General features: G+C 37.7%; 2 protein-coding genes across 2 annotated transcripts; one reads left to right on the top strand and one right to left on the bottom strand.

Moving 5' to 3' along the window:
* The first annotated feature begins 2,375 nt into the window (after positions 1 to 2,375).
* LOC116168031 lies at positions 2,376 to 11,108 on the top strand. The gene is made up of 4 exons (XM_031483679.1): positions 2,376 to 2,410; positions 5,225 to 5,444; positions 8,381 to 9,440; positions 11,084 to 11,108. The coding sequence occupies exons 1-4, from the start codon at positions 2,376 to 2,378 to the stop codon at positions 11,092 to 11,094; spliced, it is 1,326 nt and encodes a 441-aa protein (XP_031339539.1). The 3' UTR covers positions 11,095 to 11,108.
* A 1,096-nt stretch (positions 11,109 to 12,204) lies between these two features.
* LOC116168030 (uncharacterized protein K02A2.6-like) lies at positions 12,205 to 12,972 on the bottom strand. Its single transcript, XM_031483678.1, has one exon. The coding sequence runs from the start codon at positions 12,970 to 12,972 to the stop codon at positions 12,205 to 12,207; it is 768 nt and encodes a 255-aa protein (XP_031339538.1).
* Positions 12,973 to 13,077: the final 105 nt, after the last annotated feature.

Genomic DNA, 13,077 nt, shown 5'->3' with positions numbered 1-13,077 from the left:
GATACCATTTGTCTTGAACTGGTTTTGACTGGATAACCTTGGTAATCAAGATTTGTTCCTTGAAGAGAAGTACTTTCCATTCTGCGCAATTGGCTAAAGCGTGCGTGTACTACTATAAACCTTTCTGCATACATTTTTCTTCCTGTTAGATTGCGCATACAAAAGCTCAATGTTTATTCGCGTAATCAAGCTCATTTCTTAAAACGCGACTGCGTAGACCGAGAATTTTCTTCAACAAAATTCTTCATTTGGTTCACCTGTTAAAAGACTCATCCGATGACGCGTGACTGCCGGTCGGACGGACGAACGGTATTCATACTTGGAAAATATCTGTCGATGTACTTGCCGCGCTGGCGTTTCTGATTCTTCAGGTAATCTTCTGAACATCCTTCATTAATTCGCAACCACCGTATATTGTCTGCCGAATTTCAGTGTCAGTCCTACACTTTGCGATTGGCGAATTCGCCCGTCTCAGCTTAAAATTGATTCCTGGAACAAAGAAAGAAGTCTACTTTAACTCAACATACTTCAAATAACTCCCATGTTGACCTATTTCCATGCAGGCCGCTAGCAAGGGGTAATTTTTTACCCTGTATATAGACTGGCCATTTTGTACCTTGAATGAACGTTTGCACCGACAAATGTATATAAGTTGGGTTTAGCTTAAAATACACGGCAAACATTGTCGAAATAATAGTTGTCATGGATTTTAAGGTAAGCTTCGCTTAAATTTGTCGGTGCAAACGGTCATAAATAGATTATGTTTCTACACGCCATAGCAAAGCCACGCCTAATTTTTTAAAATTTTAAAATAACACCTTATTCAAATAGTCAACAGTAGTACAAAGTAATTAATGACGAATGACGAATTTGCATTATGTAATTTGGTTATATGTATTCGTGAACTTTTAGCTGGAACACAACGTTTTAACACTGGAAATGTGTAGGTTTTCGTGTATGAGTACAAAGTTTCGTTCAATTCCAAAGAATTAATTAGTAAAAATTTTGATTAACACCAGGAATAAATCTTGGGCACGAATAGGCAAATCTGACATGAGTACTCTAACTGGGTCGCACAATGAGTTCGAATAAACACACAATTAGTTGATCGACAATGATAATAATTTATTCCGAAACGCATGAAACAAACATAATAAAATCCTTAAAAGAAAGAGATGCTACGCAGCCTGTTTTTTACAAAGATACCGCGCACACAGGCGATCGATCACAAATAAAGTTACTTAAAACAATCGTTTGCGATAACGGGCGCACTTAGCTCACAAACAACTGCCGATGGCTTCTGTATTTCACTTTTCTTTGGGACACACACTCGATAACAGAACAAATTGATCTGCTTAGCACAATGACAAATTTTTCGTAGCTGTTCGAATGGGAAAAAAATTTTTTAGTTAATTTTGGTGCACATGTGGTTGGCACACAATAAGCATAGTTCAGATGTCAACTTTGGTCGCAATCTGAATCCTTCATTCTCAACACTAAGTTGTAACCCCAAATTAAACTTTCTGTATCCCCTTAATATTGACGCACAAAACGTGAGGTTTGGTGCAAAAATCAGTACAAATCGAGCACAATGTTCACCATGTAAAAGTGAATAGGTTGATAGCTACATACTATTATATTAAGTTATAGCCCCAGATTTACAATACGAAATCTCCGTTGTAAAAATGTGTCTCTCATTTATAATTAATCCTGCATCGTAATTTGAAGGTCGGCAATTGTTGTATAGGTAATTGCATTCTAATCGTTCATATTTAAAACTGCCTTTACTTTGTGATTTAATTCTTTAGAGACAGCAGTATTTAAAAACTTTTATAGCAGGTTACATTGTTCTATTACAAGAAACATCTGCAGATAGTTTTGCCAGTCTCAATGAAGACAGACATTCAGGACCCACATTTACTAAAGGGCTGAAAAAGCACTGGCGATAAGATTAAACATCCCAAGAAAATGACGTTATCAAAGCATTTTTGCTATCATGACCATTATCTGCAGATTATTCAGATAGAGCTAAAAAACACTGAAGCATAACATTTATTATACGAATACTTCTCCAATGGAACTGCATGTCCAAAAGATGCACCTTTTCAAAAAAATTGTAGGTACTCTTATACTCTATTTCTGCTGGCACGCAACTGCCTGTAAATTGGAGGGTTTCTTTCAATACTGAAATCTGGCAATTTCGTTGAAAGGTCGTTCTGAAATTGTGGGTTGTATAGTAATCGGGGGTTATATCTAATCGTTAAAGTGTTATGGCGAAATAAAGCCTGTGTTACTTATTGTGCCACATATTTTTACTATAATTTTGTAACTGTTGAACACGAAAGTGACAATAACATAATGTGACTCTGTGCAAGATGGTACGCGAGCTCTCAGTTGAACTGTTTCAGTGGTAACCGTTTACTAAATCGAAATGACTGCAATACCCATTTCAAGCTTGTGTGAAATTAGAAAGAAGTGCGTTGTAAATTTCAACCGTTATGTAATTAAGGTTGTCAACTAGACCGCGACAGTAAAAAGGTTTATCGTGTTTCGGAGGTTCCAATCATTTCTCTTAAATTTTATAGCGGGTACTTTTTCGTTTTAACATTTGTTATATTTTTATACCTCGCCCATATTGTGTGTGTGTGTGCAGGCTATTTTTGGAGGTTAGTGGAACTCGAATAGTGGAAGGGTGAAATTCTTTTTGGCCTTATTAATGTTCGTGTGCATGCGATGTGTAGATTTATGGGATTTTGTCAGTTGCCTGCAAGTTTGAGATAAATGAAGGAGCAATTAAACTTTAAATCATCGTCTTTCGTCGAGATATGCTCTCCACCGAGATCGAGTATGAAGAAGTTCGTTTCGACGGAATTGGCTGACACTTTGAATAATTGTGTTGACGCGCCCCTTTCTTCGACTATCTATCTTCATCCCTTTTAGCCAATGCCTAGCTATTGCGTTACTTGAAAACGATTTGACGTGTACCAGCTCCACTTATATAGGAACGTAAACGTAATTCTTCGTTTTGCATAGGGATATATAAAAAAAAATTTAAATTGAAACACAGAATCCAGAGTTACGTCATAAACCTTAACCTTCCGCTGCGGATATTAAACGAAACACTCTGTAAATTGATTTCTTTTTACATTAACTTGATATTACAACGGTCAATAAAATTAAATTAGTACGATAGAACGCTGTTCGTTATTCCAGTGCGATAAGTTTATTATTAAGAAGAGATTTGTTATTACATTCTCTCTGCTTCGGTTCGGATACATTTTCTTTGTTACTCCACTTTACGGCCATCTCGTTAAACTCGCAAAGTGCGCTTAAAGGTCTGCATAGAACAGCGAGACTTTAACAGGAAGTAAACTTAAAAAGCACATCTCCCATTCCACTCGCAGTTAATCTCAATCGGCGGCGGTGTGCTAATAGTGGAGCGAACAAAACTTTATTTTAAAGGGGTTTTTAGTAGTTTGCGCATATGCAGCTTCATGAAATCGATTTTTTGAATTTTTTGGCACTAATAGTCGCATGGAAAAATCTCTATGTAGCTTGTAATTTAGACCGATATCAAAGGGATAACCAATTCGAAAGTAATACACGTTGACGTCGCAATCTCCTTTCACATCGCGCTTAATTAATTCGTCCTCTCATCTTGCCAAAAATCGATAAGTTCGGTTCACACGTGATCAGTTAATAACGACAAACCAAAATACAGAGTGGCGCATCTGACTAAACATATAACCCCACCGAGGGTGGCATATGTTTAGGGAAATATAGTGAATCACTATATCATATCTCACTTCCAGTTTAAGACGCGCCACCCTTCGTTCGTCTTTCGGCCAATTCTAGGTCTCGCTATGCGAACATCATAGGAAAAGCCTGGAAGCTGACCCTCTCATTACAGACATCATTTAAATATACTAACATTTGAACATGTACGCCGTCCTCGCGATACATAATCAAAAGTGTCAAAGCGGTGACAATTACATTTGACATGGTGCTGGCTATGTCCATTTTGAATTTTAAGTAATTCGGTTCATTACTAACGGAGATGTCAAGAGGGCCTTCCTTATATTTGGGCCTACATTATCAATTCACGAACTCCGATCTACAATTTGATAAAGAATCCACCGAATTAATTAATTGTTAGAATGAATCATTATTTAAAAACTCTTGTAGCAATCACGTGTATATTGGGAGGTTTTCTTGGATTCGTATTTCAGTTATTGTGTGATATCGAAGTCAAAAAATGTGCGAGCAGATGCGAGAAGAACTCTTGTAAAAGGATGAGGAGTGTACGTCCTACATGTTCCTACCGGAACCGTGTCATTATCAACTTTAGTGGTCGGCGACAGCTGGGCGCCATCCCCGAGCGTGTTATACTCACGTGGTGATTGTTCAATTTTTCCCTATCTTCATCTACAGATTTGGCCCTTTTGGTGTCGTGGGAAATATCTTGTAAACGCACGCAAGTCCTGCGTAACGGACTTTTGTTTTTTTTCCTAGAGGCGGAATTAACCACCACACAAGGCGCACGTTTTCGAGGGGTAGTCGACTTCGGACGACCAAAGGTTTCTTAGTGCTCGAATCTTGGTCTCTTTTTTTCGTGTCGCCAACAAAAGCTCGAGCTAAAAATTAAGTATCATTTTGTGAAGGGTGTTTATCGAAATCCACCAAAATGCGAATTTCGGGTGAACGGGACGTCAGAAGTGGGTACCGACAAAGAGAATGTGGTTATCTTCAACATGACCTTATTGAGGGTGCAGTCAAAACTGCCTAATAGAATACTAATCCGCCACACAAAAATGCGCTGAATTCCGTTCGATCTCGCACGAGGACTTTGATAATTTATTATTATACCTGCAATATCATTTAAAAAATAAAATGAAATGTTAGATTCGAATACATTTCCAATTAAGTGGGCTGATTATTCGTAATTCTATGATTGCCATAGAAAAGTCACTTGACGTTTGCTTATAAAAATCACAGACTGTAAATATTCGGTTGAAGAAGAGTCCATTCAGTGGCAGAAGCAGAAAAAGTTGACACTTCCAAATCCAAATGCAAACGTCTATTATAAAGAACATGAAAGGCTGTTGACGTGGATGAATAGGAAGCATATTTCAAAAAAAGTCTTAAATCGCCTATTGCACACGAACGGTTAATCGAACGACCGACTATTTCACCGATCGGCATACTGGCATCGTTTTGAACGCAGTACCGGCAACCGATCGGGAGACTCGACTCTGTCTGTATACCAGACACACGACGGCGACGGAAATATACCCGTTGGTGTGTCAAGATGCATAGACTTGCATATATTGGAACCGATGCATCGAAATTTTATTTTGACCGGCGCGGCGGTCGGTTGGCAGAACACTGCACCGGTTCGTGTGCAAGAGCTCTTAATGCTGGCATATATGAAGGAAATGTTAAAGGTATTTAGATCTTCTACCCTTTGGTGTATTCATTCAAAACTTCAATCAATACTACGATTAAAAAGTGGAACACATTTGTCAGCATACCTACTCTAAACCACGTGTGCTTGTGAAAGCTTTCAACATAGCGCATTTTTACCACCCGTACGTTGGTAAGGGAGGTGTTGCATTGGGACAAAAAATTACCCGCCACTTTTTTCACGGAGGTACACTTTTTGAAGCACCAGGAATCCGAATCAAACAAAGTCAAAATCGGTCTGTCTGTTGGTTACTCCCATTTCCGCCTAAACGGCTGAACCGATTGGAACCAAATTTGGTACACATATTGTTAAACATAAAAGAAAGAACTGAAAATCTTTTCATATTTTTAGCGGGTGCGGGTGGTATTTGTGCTAGCCACAGCAAATTTTTTCAATACATCTTTGCGAGCATATTTGTGGTATAAGGCAATCTAAAGCAAATAAATAAAGGATTATTTTCTCTCTTTTGCTCTATAAAAGGTGTATTTTCCAAAAATTCTTCCTAATTTAGCGGATAAAGCAGACGGATAGGATTTTCGGTAGGGGAATCTTTTTGCCATTGCGGTCGCATTGAAAACCCGACTCCGGGTCATATTCAATAGCACTGATCCTTGAACTCGTAGAAATCGCTTGGCGAAGGTTGGTAATCGCACAGGACGGAACAGGGGAATTTTTTTCTTTCGTAAAATTCCCCTAAAAAGGGCAAAAACGGAGGTATCATCGATGGTACCTATGTAGCAGGAAGTGGTATAAAACTGAAAATTAGTTGCTCGACGTTAGATACTCGGTATCAGTATTTTATTGAAGGGATAATGACATAGTGGGCTGTGTATAGATGAAAATTTTCCTTTGAGCTGTTTCCTTTGTTTCGCTTCAAATTTGGCATACTATTTTTGACATGTCATGGGATGGTTGGTTTGGACCTGGTCTATGATGCTTGTTACTCAGAATCCAACGCCAAAATGTTCCTTGAATATGTGGTTTAAAGTATTTCAGGTATGTGGATTACCGTTTCCTAACTAAAAACAATCGCAATTAATTAGTTAAAAACAATTAATTTATCAAGCACAAGTTTACGATCCTTCGTCCAAATGATTTTTCAAAATGTCCACCAGCGTTCAACATGAATCTAGGGGAGTTAACCATTATTAAACGATCGTCGTAAAACTGTTTGGTATTGAAGAGTGACGTTTGCTGCACCGGCTGCTGCACCATCTTGCTGGAAATACCCTTGTGTCAGTTCGTCATTATGAAGTTTATTCAGGAACGTATTTCCAGTACGCTATTTCTGCACTTTTCCTAGACATGCCAATCTTTAAAGGATGCAATCTGGTTTCTTCAAAATTAGGAGGGTTTACAGTTGCGCACGCGCGATAGACTATTATCATATCCTGATAAATGGACCCATTCGTCACTCATAAAAGTTAGATTTGGACAATGGGCAATCGAAACATTTCGAGATCTTTGTGTACTGTGGCACGTACCATAACATAACAATCAAAGATGTGCCCACTAGCTTGATTCGATATCTGCGAAGTGATTTCTTAGGGCTCTGCTTCATACGTTGTCGTACATCTTCGACGGCTTCCACACTTCAAATTGATGGACGGCGCCTGTTGATTCGGCCTTACATATACACTTTTTATTCTCAAAACGTTGGATGATTCAGTTCTTATGACTAACGTAGGTTTGGTAAATAGTGGTCATAGGATTCGTTAAATTGCTATAAGCAAGACCTAGTGGAACATGACCATTGTACCATCTTCTAAAGTCTAAACGTATTACGTTACGATAGTGGGCCATTAATCTGAATGCATTATGTTCAGGGGCAAAAGCCCTTCTCTAACTAAAAAGTAAAGATATATAAAATGCTTCTGGTGTTTTCTCTTATGTACCTACGTAAAGCAAAATGTTGCACTTAGAAAGAACTTTGAAAAGAACTGTTTGTTTTAAAATGCAAGGTTCGGTATAGAGAATATAAAATTTAAAAAAAACACGAAAAAAAGCCGTCAATCGATTGTTGTTAGGTACTATTGGGACATTTTTTTAAGCACCAAATTCAAATTGTCTGCAGTTCTTTTGGATCACCATTCACCCGGTATACTAATGTTTATCAAATGAGACATTAATGAGTCGTTTTTATAGCTTAATCATTTTGCAAAGTTACATATATGGTAAATGAACCCAACGCGTTTCGACAGCAACGACTCCCAACCGTTGTTATGTAGGGGTGCCATTTAGCTGAACTTGCGCTCATTTATAACGAACGAAAACTCAATTTAAATCTAATTAAGTTGTATGGATGTATTGTTTAAGAGGAAGCTTTTATATTAATGTCTCCACTCCATTATATGGAAGTAAAACGATTCGAATAAAATTTATAATTGTTGTAGTACACAATGTAGATGTAATCTCGTCCGCGCATTGAAATTGTCCGTATTGTTATTATTGTCACAAAGTTTGATTTAAATCATTCGGGATAAATAAGAATGCTCATTTACAACAGGATTATAAATACAATACTTAACAATGGCCTTATTTTTTTCAAATTATTTGATGAGAGATTTCGTTAAATTATACACGCGACTAGAATTTTAATGCGGTTTCCAGTAAAATATTCCATTTTATTTCGATTCAAATAAGGTCGGAGGATATTTCATGGGTATGTGAAAGGCCATTTATCTTTAAAGAAAATTTAAATACATTAGCTTTGTTGTTATATTTGATTTATAACCATTTCCAATTTTCTGTTGTGTTATATAAAAAATTCGCGTTACGCGGGGCGATAATCTTATTATATAATAAATACCCAGCTGACGGATGCATCAAAAAAACAAGACAAATGTACTGTTCTTTCATCTGACATAGAGGGGTCGTGAGAAATGAATAAACGCATCCTTGAAATTTGCACATTAGTTAGCAATCATTAGAAAGTGTAATTGTTTTAACCGGATTAATAATTCCTGTTTATTATTTCAGTTTCCTGGATGTCAAGAGGCCTGCCGTTTCCACGCCGAAGCATCTACGAGGGCGCAGCAAGCTCAACCCGTAATTCACACAAAGGGCGAGGGTGTAATCCGGGTATCTGGTGGGTTAGCAGTTTGGCCTAGGCCGTCATCGTCAAGCACAACTACGCCTCTTATCTACGTAGTTATGCGAAAATCTCAATCTGGCCCTTGGCGTCAAGTTATTCAAACGTTAGATCTCACCACCCGCGTTCCACTAAACTCCGATCAACCCGGGTCGATGTTGCGAGTGCTCGTTGTCGACCCTCAGGGATTAGTAACCATATACAGCCCAGATGAGGCAAGCGTGCGAGACGGTAAAAAGAAAAAGAAAACTATAAACACCGAAATTAAAGCAACGACGAGTAAAAGCACTGGAAATGACCTTATTGAGCCGTGGACGTTAAGAGAAATCTCCCTTATCCACCAGAAAGTTTTAGTGATAGGCGAAATCGCATGGGAACCTAAAGCAACCCGAGGAGTTTATTTAGTAACTTGGGAAGTTGACGGTGGTGGACTTAAGGGAAATTTATTCACCGACTCTACTTGTGTGACCCTGTCCTTATGGCCTGATACTATTTACCACATTCAAGTCGAGTTAGTTTCACGAACACCAGGAGTCGAGAATCTCAAATCGGAAATGATGGATCTAGATACGGGAAGAGCTCAGAAAGTGTCAACTGAAAGTCAAGAGGATCTAAATATGATTCAAGGCGACGTTCGTGAAGACGTTGATTTTAATTCTCCCTTACTCTCTGTGCTCGTTGGTGCCGTACGAGGTGAAAAGTCGATGCACAGATGGCACAGCATGGAGCTCGTTTTAGGATGCAGTGCGGCCATAGTTTTGTTCTCCCTAATTTTATTAGTAACATTCTGGCGGTGTCGGCACCATTCTGCGTTAGATAATCTGATTACTGGATCCACGTCGATACGAAGTCACAAACTCGTAGAAGACTACACCGGATATTCAGGTAAGATGTCATTATTTTAATAACTGTCTGCGTAATGATTGTTTACACGCCACCGTGCATGTCGCTCTCGAGATTCACGCGACAACTAAAAACTGATAATTTTTTATTGCTTGTCTTAACGCACCGGGTTCCCTTTTTTTTATTATTCCGTCCGTAGGAAGTGGAAATATAGCTTTCATTTTTTACGGTATAACAAATTCAGGGGATTTTAAATTTCCGTTGCGGATTTCATATTCATAAAAGCTCGTTAGGTTGTAATACCTCTTTTGCATGCGACTATAACCAAGACGATTCTTTTCAAGACATGCAATTATTTATATTGTTCCCTGCATTGCGCTGTATTTTAAACAATGCATAGAATAAAGACGTAAATTCTACTTAATACATTCTCTTTTCTGATACGTATAAATGATTCCACGTTGAATGCAGTACAACAAACGGTGGAAAATTGCTTACTGTGCTTGGTGCATGTTTATGACCGTCCCATTCTACACGTAATTTTTCATTTTTTACCGTTATCGATTGACGTTGGCGTTTGCCACCGAGAGCTTGCGTCGGATGTCTTGTCTCAAATGCTCAAAGAAGTAGCTTGTACTAGGTTTTAAGTTTCAATTTGCATATATACTCGTAGAAAGCAATTTAGATAAATATTTAAATGAAGTAATCTAGGTTTTCCACGCTTGAATGTCCTAGTAGTCTCGGGTGTGTATTTGCGTGTATAGGCTTTGCTATATTAATCATATAGTCAAGATTTGTAGATATCTGTTCATCAATTTTGTTGAACTGCTGCAAGAATGATGCCGCACGATTTATTTTTATGGCAAGAAAATACATGTCAAAATACAATACATATACAACAAAAACATTCCATGGGATCCCCATTCAGTTGTGGGGTTGAATCTTCGATTTAGTAAATTTGATATTGAACCTTGGTCACTTAAGTACGGACATTGTTTGCCGTGGACTAGCCTATTATTTACCAAATTTTACCTTTTTATGTGGTTTTTGCTTACTGCAGAATTTTCTCTTTACTTCTCTGAAAATTACTACACAATTTTCCAACCCTTTTCCACCTCGTGAGCAAAAAGAACAAAAATACACTAAGTGACACGAAATGTATATTGAAAGAAATTCAATTTTCAAATGGCTACCTTCCTTTACTTAGTACAATGAATTTTTACCCAAAATCCTCCTGAAACCTTTATAATACGTCATTTTGTTAGAACCTTTTACCTTAATCTCTTTTGAAATGGCCACTTCATTTTTTAGTGATAAAAAACTTAAATCCTCAAATTAAACACAATACTGTATATTAATAAACACCTAAAGAGTTTTTTTATTCGCAATCAATGGACCCTTGTATTTGTCTGATTGAACTAGTAAGATTACGGAATAAAAAAATTAAATTAAAAAAAAACCTTGAATTTACATCAATTCAATAAGCTCTTCAAGTTACACATTACAGTTTATGTCAGTTATCGAAAATTGATTGAATCTTTTAATATCAATAAATTAAAGCTTTACGTTTAATTTTATACAAATTCTTTCTACAATGTTTACTTTGAATACATAAACAAAAATAAATGAAACTAACCCTGGACTACAGGTCTTCTCGTTCCTATAAATGATTGATTTTCTTCTAGATACAGCTTGATGGTTATAGTGCAGACGTTTTCTTTCAAGAAAAATGCATTTGGAAAACTCGCGGATAAAGAATTCTGCTGGCAAGGGATTTTTTCTAGAGTACAATTTACTTGAAAAGCTTTACCTGCGTACACTCCGTTTAATGAACTTTGTTACAGTTTAGTGTAATTGGAGAAAATTCTTAATAAGCACATACATCAAAAGATGATTTAAAGACATCTCCCACAATGAGACCGATTGAACTAAATTTATTGTTGAAACTATCGACAGGTTTAGTTACAATGCTGTTTTACGCGATTTAAATATGTATCCCGCGACTTATAATTCGCCACGAATCCGACGCAGTTTTTTCGTTAACGCGAAATGAGGAATTTTCTTGATTCAGTACATTTATTTTCGCCTTCGAATGAAGGTTTGCAATTTTCCACTTCAGAATTTTAATTGCCTCCTCGGTTTAATGTTTGTCCCTTTTTGCAAGTTCTCTTTTAATCGTTTCTCTTAATATTATACTTTAGATTTTATACTTTAGATTCAGATGAACTAACAACTCCATAGAGTTCCATTCACAAGGAGTGTTATATATTCATGGAGGGGGTATGGGTGGGTCCGGCGAATTGCCGACTACGGAACCGAGTAGAAGTGCCAAACTGCCCAAAGTGCTGGGAATTGCACGACAAAGGAATGACACAAACAAAAAGAACCGGTGCTTCAACTGCGGCCAGGAAGAGCAATTCAAGAAAAACTGCAGTAACCCCAAACGATGCACCATGTGTGAGGGAGACGCAAACCTATGAAGCTAGTCAATCGTGAGTCATAAGCGGGTTGTGTAACTAAATAACTAAATACTCGTTATATAATTTTTTCACTATCTGTGCGTTGGTCCAATACCTATATATAAGGTTTTAATGTGTATCACGAACATCCTTAGTGTTTTGCAGTTTTGTATTTATATATCCTGGATATATACACATATAACGGAAGGATACTGAAATACATTTATTGTAAACATTACATTATACAAACGCGTGAGCTCTTTGACTTGCGTTACGCGACTGGTGCAAGTTTGCTATCAGATACCAATTTCCCAAATACATATCATTCCTCCCTCACATAACATAAGTTATTTATTTGCGAACCAGTCAGGAGGTTTTCTGTTTCTGGTTGGGCGCAACATACTTTTAGAGTTAGTTACTGCAAAATCATCTGAAATTGTTTCAGCTTCCCTAATTGGTTCCGGAGAACTAGCCTTTCCAACTGCAGATTCCTCTACTACATCATCGTTAACATCATTAACATTTGCATTTGAATCAACAGTCAAAGGACGTGAATAATAATCTAATAAATCATCATCATCGTAAGAAGGTCCTTTGATTATTTGATCCGAATGTCTTCTCCAGATAAAGTTTTCGTTAGTTAATGTCTTATAGTTTCGAGGTCCGTTTTGTTCTACAATTTCTGCAGGTACCCAACTCGGTTTAGCACGTCGATAGTCGCGCACAAAAACACGATCACCTTTTTTAAAATTGCCTCTCGCACTCACTTTATTACGTTTCACTCCCGAACTGTTTCTTGTTAGTCTCCTCGGATCTCTCCCTCGTTTCTCTTTACGCAAATGCTGCCGCTTCAGCTGCTCTTCTGGTAAAATGAGGTCCAACCGCATGCGTAGCTTTCTTCCTGTCAAGAGTTCAGCTGGAGTAACACCCGTACTACTGTGAATGGTGTTCCTGTAGTGCAATAGGAAACGGTTTAATGCAGCGAAAAGATCTGTGGATTTCCTTTCTTCCATGGCCCTTAATATATGAGTTTTTACAGTACGTACCGAAACCTCTGCTAAACCATTTGTGGCAGGATGATATGGTGGTGGTGTAATATGCTGAATTCCATTCATATATAGAAAATGCTTGAAACATTCCGACACGAATCAACGTCCCTTATACGATCTTTGGCAATCCCCACCGACTAAATAATTCGCGTAGCTTATCTATTGTATTTT

This window comes from Photinus pyralis, unplaced genomic scaffold (genome assembly GCF_008802855.1).
Source record: "Photinus pyralis isolate 1611_PpyrPB1 unplaced genomic scaffold, Ppyr1.3 Ppyr1.4_LG4, whole genome shotgun sequence".
NCBI classification, from domain to species: Eukaryota; Metazoa; Arthropoda; class Insecta; order Coleoptera; family Lampyridae; genus Photinus; species Photinus pyralis.
This window is presented reverse-complemented; position numbering and strand designations above follow the sequence as displayed.

Bases quoted from the DNA above. Each gene is read 5' to 3' on its own strand.
- LOC116168031 (XM_031483679.1), top strand. From the start codon at position 2,376: ATGGTACGCGAGCTCTCAGTTGAACTGTTTCAGTG. The intron at 2,411-5,224 runs GTAACCGTTTAC...TTTTGAACGCAG, and splicing joins TCAGTTGAACTGTTTCAGTG to TACCGGCAACCGATCGGGAG. The intron at 5,445-8,380 runs GTATTTAGATCT...TTTGCACATTAG, and splicing joins ATATGAAGGAAATGTTAAAG to TTAGCAATCATTAGAAAGTG.
- LOC116168030 (XM_031483678.1), bottom strand. From the start codon at position 12,972: ATGAATGGAATTCAGCATATTACACCACCACCATATCATCCTGCCACA.